This window comes from Quercus suber, unplaced genomic scaffold, assembly GCF_002906115.3.
Source record: "Quercus suber isolate HL8 unplaced genomic scaffold, Cork oak 2.0 scaffold_138, whole genome shotgun sequence".
In the NCBI taxonomy this organism is placed as follows: domain Eukaryota; kingdom Viridiplantae; phylum Streptophyta; class Magnoliopsida; order Fagales; family Fagaceae; genus Quercus; species Quercus suber.
In genome coordinates, this window is record NW_027069600.1 from 1,282,148 (window position 1) to 1,293,538 (window position 11,391).

General features: G+C 46.9%; 2 protein-coding genes across 2 annotated transcripts; one reads left to right on the forward strand and one right to left on the reverse strand.

Moving 5' to 3' along the window:
* Positions 1 to 888: 888 nt before the first annotated feature.
* On the forward strand, positions 889 to 3,349 carry LOC136068880 (uncharacterized). Its single transcript, XM_065776683.1, has 3 exons — positions 889 to 2,213; positions 2,294 to 2,697; positions 2,778 to 3,349. Exons 1-3 carry the CDS (start codon positions 2,003 to 2,005, stop codon positions 3,315 to 3,317), a joined length of 1,155 nt encoding a protein of 384 aa, XP_065632755.1. The 5' UTR covers positions 889 to 2,002; the 3' UTR covers positions 3,318 to 3,349.
* Positions 3,350 to 4,722: 1,373 nt separating this feature from the next.
* LOC136068868 (uncharacterized) lies at positions 4,723 to 9,144 on the reverse strand. Its single transcript, XM_065776650.1, has one exon. It carries the CDS (start codon positions 9,142 to 9,144, stop codon positions 4,723 to 4,725), a length of 4,422 nt encoding a protein of 1,473 aa, XP_065632722.1.
* Positions 9,145 to 11,391: the final 2,247 nt, after the last annotated feature.

The following is an 11,391-nucleotide window of genomic DNA, read 5'->3' on the forward strand; positions in this document are numbered from 1 at the left end:
CACAAGAGAGAGGGAAAGAGATAAAAAATCTCCATTCTTGTATCTACAATTAACATATTCCACTTTTTGCTCCATTAATTTTGGAACAATCTTTGTGTTGGGCTAGGTAGGTGACAGAATGCTATATTGAACATTTTCTTCACAACTTAGCTTATGAGAAGTGATGATGCCGAAAATATCAACAGTGAGTTGCACAATGCTCGTACCCTCGAAACGACACCTGCACAAAGAAAAGAGGACCTAACAGAAAGCGCCGGTGTGGTGCCGGCCAAATACCCTCCGAAGGTCAAGTTAGAGAGTATGCTCACAACTCTAGAGTGCTAGAGAGGGTTAATTATGCGTACCTTGGCTTATGAGGGAATTGGGGCTTTTATAGTGGCTTGGGGTTGACATCCCTTCCTTGACGCAGAAGTCTTTTCCTTATAGGACTCTTCTTGTAGAATCCTAAACGTGATGAATAAGTCTCTTCCTTACGCGGAAGATTTTTACCAAGTATACAAGATTTCCGGAGTCCTACTAGCGCAAGGACTCTATTTGGGCCCTCCTTCTAGGGCCAAAATATCCCTCATTAGAGGCTCAGCAGGCCCATGGATAACCAGCCCATCATTCTTCACCCCGTCCATATCCGGCCCGTCCACATCAGGTCCGTCCAAAGGGGGCCCGTGCAAATGATGGATCCGTTTATTCGGGCATAAGAGATACTTTTTCCTTTTCAGTTGCCCCCTCACCCGATGGGTCCGTCAGCACTTATGAACGGACCCATTGGGTGACGGATCTAAAACTCGGTATGCCTGTCTGTAAATTTTCTTCCGTACAATGCTGAGTCAGGAACTGGCGCATTAATGCGTTGTGCCAAATGTCAATCTGTTAGTGGCTGTTGTTTTGGAACGAGGCGTCGCTTCGTCTTCCGTGCACTCCCAGTATAAATATTAGTCCTCCGCCTCTCATTTCTCCACTTGCTGCTGGAAGAGATTTGTCAGAGCGAGTCCGTCACGTCTGTCAGAGCACAACCCGTTCACTCAAGTATCCGTCACTCGTCGTATCCAACTACAAGTTCCTGGTGAGTTATCTTATATCCGTCCTTCCTTTTTTCTTTATTCGCACTTTAATGAGTCCGTCGTTATCTCCAACCCGTCAGAGTCTTAGGCTTTTTAATTATATGTAGGAAATGTCTAGTGCGTCAAGTAACCAGTCGGTCGTTCCCGACGGGGCGGACTACGAGGGGATATATCCGTCAGGTCCCAAAGACCACGACGTCTCAAGCGAGAGTAGTCCGTCGTCATCTTCCTCGTCCTCAACATATGAGGGCCTGGAGATGATTGAAGCCCAGGAGGTTCCAGATGACGAAGAACAAATAGTGGGGTCCGTCGTAGGGGTTGATGGACTTAGGGAGTTCATCTTGCCCCCAGAGTGGACGGTCCACGCTTTTATGTCGACCATCAAGGAGGGTCACTTCAACACAATAAGGGACCGCTACCAAATTCCTGACCATATCCCAATCCGTCTACCTTACAAGTCGGAGAAGTGTTATTACGAAGGAGTGGACGGAGTGGGCGTGTACGAGTCGGTGTTAAAGGCTGGGTTACGGTTCCCATTGAGTTCACTACACCGCGAACTCTTAAGTTACCTAGGCATATCCGTCAGCCAGGTATCCCCAAACGCCTGGAGGGTCTTTATTGCCATGGAGGTCCTGTACGGAGCCATGTCGGACGGAGCGAGGAGGCTCACAGTAAGAGAGTTCCTTCATTGCTACCGTCCAGACGAAATAGATAAGTCAAGGGGCATGTATAGCTTCGTCCCTAGGAGTCCCGTTCTGAAAGTTATCTACGAGACCCCGGACTCAAACAGGGACTGGAAGAGTCGTTACTTCTTCATGGAAGGAGACGACTGGATGAGTCATGCAGGGGAGACGGACTTCATGCCCGTCGACACAGTTTGGGGCATTTTAAACTCATCTGGTATGGTCCGTTGTAAACCACTCCGTTCATTTATGTAAATTGTAATGTTTTTAACCTCCGTCTTCTATTTTGCAGTTCGACGGCGTCCCCAAGTTACACTCGAGGAGTTTAGTTTCCTTGAAAAGATTTTTTCCAAGACAACTCCAGAGGAGAGGACGTGGGCCAAGCTCGTCAACCTCAATACTATTCATTGGTATTGCGACGGTCCTGAACCCACCCCGGCAGCCCTAAAGTACGAGAAAACGACCCGTCTGCGTAAGTCCGTCCTCCTTTTGCCATTTTCACTCCCTTTTTTTTTATTATTATTGCTCCATAATCCGTCATCCTTTTTTCAGAGATGGAGGATGCCAAGAGACGAGCGGCCATAAGACTTCAAGCCGCGAAGAACAAGAAAAAAGGGACGGACGCCATGGGGACGGGCTCTAGCAAGCCCTCTCTAAAACGGAAGCTGCCTATGAAGGGTGACGGTCCGTCTAAGCAGCCCAAGGTTCCTTTGGACCCAGTCCTTGGCTTGATGGCTGAGGGGAGCAAGTCAGTCCCTCCGTCCAAGCACGGTAAAGGCAAAGGGCTGATGACGGGTCAGCCAGGCGAGCAGAAGAAACCACCCGTCTTGCTCCGCGAGGATTCCAAGTATGCCTTGGAAAGGATGTCGTCGATCATCACTACCGACGACTTCGAGGATCTTGGGAACCACTCGACGGAGGCGATGGGAGAGACGGCCCTCTTCAGCATTGCCCAGGTAATGATCCGTCCACCTTATTCCGTCCGTTCATCCCTTTCTTGCTTTATGTTTTGCTAACTTATTTTTACCGTCTTCAGGCTATGATCATGACGAAGGGCCTCATGGGACGGTGTCTTAATCAAGAGACGACCATTGGCCGACTCCGTGAGAAGGCCAAGGTGACGGAGGGGGATCTGCTCGACCTGAAGGCCTGGAAGATCACTCACGAGAAAAAGCTGGGGATGGCCGAGACGGCCCGGGATGAGGCCGTTCAGATGGTTGAAAACCTGAAAAAAGCCTTAGTGGACAAAGACAACGAGGTCCGTCATGCCAAGGAGGAAGCCGTACGAGAGTACCGTGACTCCAGCGAGGTTATCGCGGAGCTGAGTGTAGTCTACAATGACGGGTTTGACGATGCCCTCCGTCAGGTGAGGAGATTATATCCTGACCTGGACTTGTCTGCCGTTTCCGTCTCTGCCCCGGAGCCGTCTACTGCCCAGCCTGCTCAGACGGAGGATACCGACGCTCTTTTTGATGAGGATGGCGTCGTCCGTGAAGCTCCCTTGGATCATACCGCCGTGGATAGCAAGGTCAAAGATGCTGGGGACCGTCCAGATGTAGAAGAAGACGGAGCTTGATTATGCCAGCTCTATTTTGTAAAATTTTTTTTTTTTTTGGAACAATTTATGACACCCGTCATGTTTTACGGGGTTTATTTATACATTGACTGTCATGCTTTTTATAAACTAAGTCCGTCATTTCTGTGGAATGCATTCTTTTTTAACGTATTTTTATGCTTAATTGAGGTCCGTCCTGTTTATTATAGTACGTCCCCCACACTATTTGCTATTGAATGGTTCGAACATGTCCGTCATGTACGATTTGAATCCATCCATCATGTCGGTTTGTTTATTGAACATGCTTTTTCTGCATAATTTGAAACCAACCGTCAGGTAGGCTATGCTTTGTGCCAATCCGTTGGGTATCGCACTTCGTGTTTTTTTTTTTTGTGAGGTCTGTCCGTTTAGCGGATGTTATCTTGGGTTCGCTTATTGTACGGAGTTTGTGGAGTCCGTCTGATCCTTTTCAAGTCCGTCTACTATTTGGCCTAGTGGCTTTTAGTCCTTATAGGATGGTCCTTGTCCTCTTGGGATGATCCGTCCACCTTGTGGATGGTTTCATTTGTCCGTCCATTTATGGACTTAAGTTTTCATCCTCCTGGGATGATCCGTCCACCTTGTGGATGGTTTCATTTGTCCGTCCATTTATGGACTTAAGTTTTCATCCTCCTGGAATGATCCGTCCACCTTGTGGATGGTTTCATTTTTCATCCTCTTGGGATGATCCGTCCACCTTGTGGACAGTTTTATTTTTCATCCTCTTGGGATGATCCGTCCATCTTGTGGACAGTTTTATTGGTTCGTCCATTACATGGACTTAGGTTTCCATCCTATTGGGATGGTCCGTCCACCTTGTGGATCGTTTCATTGGTTCGTCCATTATATGGACTTAAGTTTTCATCCTCTTGGGATGGTCCGTCCATTAGGTGGACGGTTTAACTGGTTCGTCCATTATATGGACTTAAGTTTTCATCCTCTTGGGATGGTCCGTCCACCTTGTGGATGGTTTCACTTTTCATCCTCTTGGGATGATCCGTCCACCTTGTGGATCGTTTCATTGGTTCGTCCATTACATGGACTTAGGTTTCCATCCTCTTGGGATGGTCCGTCCATTTGGTGGACGGTTTTGTCGATCCGTTTATTGTACGGATTTATACTTGGGATGGTCCGTCCATTTTTGTGGACGGCCTTCGGGACTTATGATACAAAACAGTTTCGGCAAAGTACACTTTGTTACCTGAAAGAGGTCTTTATAGGAAAATGGTGCCTGCCCCCTTTAGGCTTAAAAAGGCGCTAGTAGAGAGGTTTGTTCAAAGTAAAACATTGAAAAAGTTAAAATTGTTCTTCAGAAAATAAAAACTACTAAAAACTTTAGATATAAGCTGGAATGCTTGCGGCGGGTGAATATCTCTTCTTGCTGCATCTACTGATAATACCTCCGTAGATGCTCAGTGTTCCACGGGTGCTGCAGTCTCCGTCCGTCCATGGTTTCGAGATGATAGGTTCCTTTTCTCTGCCAAGACGAGATCTTGTATGGCCCTTCCCAGTTTGGACCAAGTTTTCCTTGTGAGGGATCTTTAGCTGCTCCTATAACCTTCCGAAGCACAAGGTCTCCGATCTGGAAGTCTCTGTGTCTGACTTTGGAGTTGTAGTATTTTGCCATGAGATTTTGGTATCGAGCTATCCTCTGTTCAGCTGTAGTCCGGGCTTCGTCGACTAGGTCTAGCTGCAGTCGCAAAGCTTCTTCATTCTTGCCTCCATCGTAGCTCTCCACTCGATAGGTTGTAAGACCTATTTCTGCTGGGATGACGGCCTCGCTACCGTATGTCAGTCTGAAAGGTGTTTCCCCCGTCGGCGTTCTCGCCGTCGTGCGATATGCCCATAAGACACTTGGTAACTCATCGGGCCATATACCTTTTGCCCCCTCGAGCCGGGTCTTGATTATTTTGAGCAAGGACCGGTTCGTGACTTCGACTTGGCCATTCGCCTGTGGATGCGCGGGCGACGAGTAATGATTCCTTATGCCTAACTCTGAGCAAAAATCTCGGAACGCCTTATTGTCGAACTGTTTCCCATTGTCGGAGATGAGGACCCTTGGTATCCCGAATCTGCATATGATATTCCTCCATACGAAACCTCTGATGTTCCTTTCCGTGATAGTTGCTAGCGCTTCCGCTTCGACCCACTTGGTGAAGTAGTCGATCCCTACCACTAAGAATTTTAGCTGTCGCGCAGCCGTCGGAAAAGGTCCCATGATGTCTAGTCCCCATTGGGCAAATGGCCAAGGGGCCGTCATGGGGGTCAGTTCTTCGGTCGGTTGCCTAATTAGGTTACCAAACCTCTGACATTTGTCGCAGACCCTGACATAGGCTTGCGCGTCCTTCTGCATCGTGGGCCAATAGTATCCAGCCCGGATCAGTTTGTGTACCAGAGATCGCGCCCCCGAATGGTTTCCGCAGATGCCTTCATGGACCTCTCTCATTACATAGTTTGCCTCCTTGTGACCCAAACACCTTAGATATGGTCGTGAGAATCCCCTTTTGTATAAAATGTCATTGATCATTATGAACCGCGAAGCCTGCACCTTCAACTTTCTGGCTGCGTCCTTGCTGTCCGGGAGCGTGCCTTCCTTTAGGTAGGCTAATAGGGGTGTGGTCCAATCGTACTCTGGATTTACTTCCTGCACTTCCGACTCACCGTCAATGATTGAGGAGTATTGGATGAAGGATAACACCCGATCGGGGGTCGTCATGGTCACTGCGGAGGCGGTTTTTGCGAGCCGGTCAGCATATTCATTCTCCTCTCTTGGGATCTGGACGAATGTGACCTGGAGGGAGTTGATCCGTCTTCTGACTTCTTCTAGGTATTTCTTCATTTTATCCCCCTTGCATTCATAGGTGCCATTAATCTGATTGACTACCACCTGCGAGTCGCAATGAATAACCATGGCCTCTGCGCCTGCTGCTTTCGCTAGGTCTATTCCTGCCAGTAATGCCTCATACTCGGCCTCATTGTTGGTCGTCGGGAAGTCCAAACGAATCATGCACTCGATTATGTCTCCGTCAGGGGTTTGAATTACTACCCCGGCGCCCCCCGCTATCCTGGTTGATGATCCATCCGTGTGGATATTCCATAGTCTGAGGGCTTGTGGCCCTTGCTCCCCTGTTTGCGTATATTCGGCGATGAAATCAGCTATGGCTTGGCCTTTTATTGCGGTTCGCGGACGGTAGTGTATGTCAAACTCGCTCAGTTCTATTGCCCACAGGGCCATCCGTCCGGCTGCTTCGGGGCTGCTCAATGCCCTTTTTAGGGGTTGATTCGTTAGGACGATGATGCTGTGGGCTTGAAAGTACGGTTTCAGTTTTCGAGCTGCGGTTATCAGCGCGAAGGCCAGCTTCTCCATGTGGGGGTATCTTTCTTCAGCCCCTCTGAACCCTCTGCTTACGAAATAGACGGGCCGCTGAGCCCCTTCCTCTTCCCTTACCAGGGCCGCGCTTACTGCCACCCGCGAAGCGGCCAGGTATAAGTAGAGATCTTCCCCTGGTTTGGACGGGCTGAGCAAAGGTGGTGAGGAAAGGTATTTCTTTAGGTCTTCAAATGCCTTCTGGCACTCCTCCGTCCACTCGAATGATTTCTTCAATACGCGGAAGAAAGGTAGGCACCTGTCTGTTGCTTTCGAAACGAACCTGTTCAAGGCGGCAACTCTGCCGTTCAGACTCTGTACCTCCTTAATCGTTTTTGGCGGTTCAAGCTCCATGATGGCCCGTATTTTTTCTGGATTGATCTCTATTCCTCTTTGGGACACCATAAAACCCAAGAATTTTCCCGCCGTTACCCCGAATGCACACTTGTCCGGATTCAGCTTCATGTTGTATGACCGTAGGGTATCGAATGTCTCCTGGAGGTCGCTTAGATGATCATTTTCGGAACGGCTTTTCACCAGCATGTCGTCAACATAGACTTGCACGTTTCTCCCAATCTGGTGCGCGAACATCTTGTCCATTAATCTTTGGTATGTTGCCCCGGCGTTCTTGAGTCCGAACGGCATCACTTTGTAGCAAAAGAGGCCTTGGCTGGTGACGAAGGATGTTTTCTCCTGATCATGTTCTTCCAGCTTGATTTGGTTATAGCCCGAGAAGGCGTCCATAAAACTTAAGAGCTGGTGTCTGGCCGTTGAGTCGACCAGTGCATCTATCCGTGGGAGGGGATAACTATCCTTTGGGCATGCCTTGTTAAGGTCTGTGAAGTCGACGCACATCCGCCACTTTCCACTGGCCTTCTTGACCATGACCACGTTTGCCAACCACTCTGGGTAATATACTTCCCTTATAAAACCTGCCTCCAGTAGCTTTCCGACCTCTTGCGCTATTGCTCTGTCCCGTTCAGGAGCAAAAACTCGCTTTTTCTGCCTGACCGGGGGGGTTGAAGGGTTCACACTTAGCTTGTGGACTATGACGGAGGGGTCGATTCCGGGCATGTCTTCATGGTTCCATGCAAAGATGTCCTGGTTTCTCCTGAGGAAGGTTACGAGGGCCTGGCGCACAGGTTGGCAGGCCAATGTTCCAATTCTGGTTGTTCTCTCTGGTTTGGACTCGTCGAGTATTACTATCTCCATCTCTTCAGCTGGTTCCGTGACCGTCCGCTGTTCTTCTATACACATCGCCTGATGGTGATCTTCCATTTCTAGCATGGCAATGTAGCATTCTCGGGCGGTTGCCTGATTTCCCCGCAATTCTCCAATCCCATAGTCCGTTGGGAATTTGATCATTAGGTGGTATGTGGATGTTGCTGCTTTCCATGAATTAAGTGTAGGTCGTCCGAGAATACCGTTGTAAGCGGATGAGCAGTCTACTACGAGGAACATTACATTCCTAGTGAGTTCTTGCGGGTAATCACCCACCGTTACCGGGAGGATGATGGAACCTATTGGGAATACCCTGGTTCCTCCGAAGCCGACAAGGGGAGCGCTTGCCGGCACCAATCGTGCTCTGTCTATCCCCATTTGCTGGAATGCTGGATAGTATAGAATGTCCGCTGAGCTGCCGTTGTCGATTAGCACTCGATGGACGTTGTAGTCCCCCACACGTATGCTGACGACCAGCGCATCGTCGTGCGGATGATGAAGCCTCCTTGCATCTTCTTCGGTGAATCTTATAATAGGGCTTTCCATCCGTATGGTGTTGTGCCTCGAGCTCGTCATGTGGACGTTCAGGACCGATCTTAGGTACATTTTTCGAGCCTTTTTGGAAGAACCAGTAGATGCGGTTCCCCCCACTATCATCCTTATGTCTCCCATGGGGGGTCTCGGACGCTCGTTATCCCTCCGGGGGGCTGGCTCTTGGCGATTATGGTCCGTTTTCTCTTTGTTAATGAATTTCTGCAACTTCCCTTGTCTAATCAGAGCTTCAATCTGGTGCTTTAGGTCGTAGCATTCGGCCGTGTCGTGGCCATGGTCTCGGTGGAAACGACAATACTTGTCTCGCGACCGTTTACTTGGGTCGCTCTTCAGTTTTCTCGGGAATGTCAGCTTCTCCTCGTCTTTGATTTGCATCAAGACTTGGTCAATCGGGGCGTTCAGGGGAGTGAAACTAGTAAACCTTCCAATCGGGGGTTTCGAGCGTCTGTCGTCCCTTCTGTCCCCTGTCCTCTGTCTTTTCGGCCCTTGGTCCTGGCGCATGTCCGCCTGGCGTTCTCTCTTCTTGGGCCTTTCTTCCCGCGCAAGCAGCGCGTCTTCCGCGTTCATGTATTCGGTGAGACGCTCCACGGCGGCACCGAGAGTTTGAACTTGTCTCTCGAAGGCAGTCGTGGGTGGTTCCTCTCCTTGTACGTCATTAGTAGTTGCCATTGAGCGAGTGAGTACCATGCAACCCTTTAGTCCGGGAAACGATAATGTGGCCTAATCACTTAGAGGCGTTTTCCCACAGACGGTGCCAACTGATGATGCCGAAAATATCAATAGTGAGTTGCACAATGCTCGTACCCTCGAAACGACACCTGCACAAAGAAAAGAGGACCTAACAGAGAGCACCGGTGTGGTGCCGGCCAAATACCCTCCGAAGGTCAAGTTAGAAAGTATGCTCACAACTCTAGAGTGCTAGAGAGGGTTAATTATGCGTACCTTGGCTTATGAGGGTATTGGGGCTTTTATAGTGGCTTGGGGTTGACATCCCTTCCTTGACGCGGAAGTCTTTTCCTTATAGGACTCTTCTTGTAGAATCCTAAACGCGATGAATAAGTCTCCTCCTTACGCGGAAGATTTTTACCAAGTATACAAGATTTCCGGAGTCCTACTAGTGCAAGGATTCTATTTGGGCCATCCTTCTAGGGCCAAAATATCCCTCATTAGAGGCTCAGCAGGCCCATGGATAACCAGCCCATCATTCTTCACCCCGTCCATATCCAGCCCGTCCACATCAGGTCCGTCCAAAGGGGGCCCGTGCAAATGATGGATCTGTTTATTCGGGCATAAGAGATACCTTTTCCTTTTCAAGAAGGAATGCGTAGAATGAACAAGAGTCACAAAATGAAAACCGGTCTTTAAAAAGTAGGCCACACTACTAGACAAGATTTCAATTAAATACAAGAAAAACATAGTCTAATTTCATTTTCAACATAATAGTTAGTTGGTTAATAATGGTATTCTTTTTAGTGCCCCAAATTTGCAATTTGAACCCCACATCTCCAATATCTACCTATCATGAAAAAAATTAAAATAATTACTGGCACTGCTTATATATCAATATAATTCAAAGACTTAAAATAAGTTAATCACCACTTCACCAGTCACCACAACTAGGGGTGGCAAATGGGCGGGTTGGGTCATAAATGGGTTGGGTGTGTAATTACCCATTTATCCATTTATGACCCGTTTATATATAAATTAATTATCTATTACCAACCCAACCCATTTAATTAGTAACCCACCCATTTAACCTAATATGACCCAAATATCTCTAAAACTACTTAAATACCCTATTGACCTCCAAAATTACCAAAATACCCTTAAATACCTAAAATGATACAAATACTCCCTATACTTTCAAAATTACCAATATACCCTTGGACATCCAAAATTATCCCTGATATCTCTAAAATGACCAAAATACCCCTGATATCTCTAAAATCACCATACATGCTTAAAAACCACTAAAATGACCAAAATATCTCCAAAATCTCTAAAATGACCAAAATACCCCCAAAAACCCATAAAATGACCAAAATACCCCCGAAACCTAAAAATTACCAAAATACCCCCAAAAACCTAAAAAATGACCAAAATACCCCCAAAACCCAAAAAATGACCAAAATACGCCAAAAACCTAAAAATGACCAAAATAACCCCCAAAACCTAAAAAATGATCAAAATACACCCGAAACCTAAAAAAATTACCAAAATACCTTGAAACCTAAAAAATTATTGAAATACCCCCAAAACCTAAAAAATGACCAAAATAACCCCAAAACCCAAAAAATAACCAAAATACCCCTGAAACCTAAAAATTACTAAAATACCCCCAAAACCCAAAAAATGACCAAAATACCCCCAAAACCCAAAGTTATTTCAGTAAATTTCTAGGGTTCAGAAGTATTTTGGTAATTTTTTAGGTTCGGGGTTATTTTGGTCATTTTGGTTTTGGGGGTATTTTGTCAGTTTTAGGTTTCGGAGGCATTTTGGCCATTTTTACGTTTTTGAGGGTATTTTGGTCATTTTTTGAGTTTCGGGGGTATTTTGGTCATTTTTTGGGTTTTGGGAGATACTTTGTCATTTTTGGTTTTGGAAGATTTTGTCATTTTTGAGTTTCGGGGTATTTGGTTCATTTTTTGGGTTTGGGGTTATTTTGTCATTTTTTAGGTTTGGGGTATTTGATAATTTTTTAGTTTCAAGGTATTTGTTAATTTTATAGGTTTCAAGGTATTTGGTCGTTTTTTAGGTTTGGGGGGGTATTTTGATCATTTTTAGGTTTTTAGGGTATTTTGGTCATTTACCTACACTTCCAAAATTACCAATATACCCTTAGACATCCAATATTATCCCCAAAATCTTTAAAATGAGGAAAAATATTGTCAAAATCTCTAAAATGAGCAAAATACC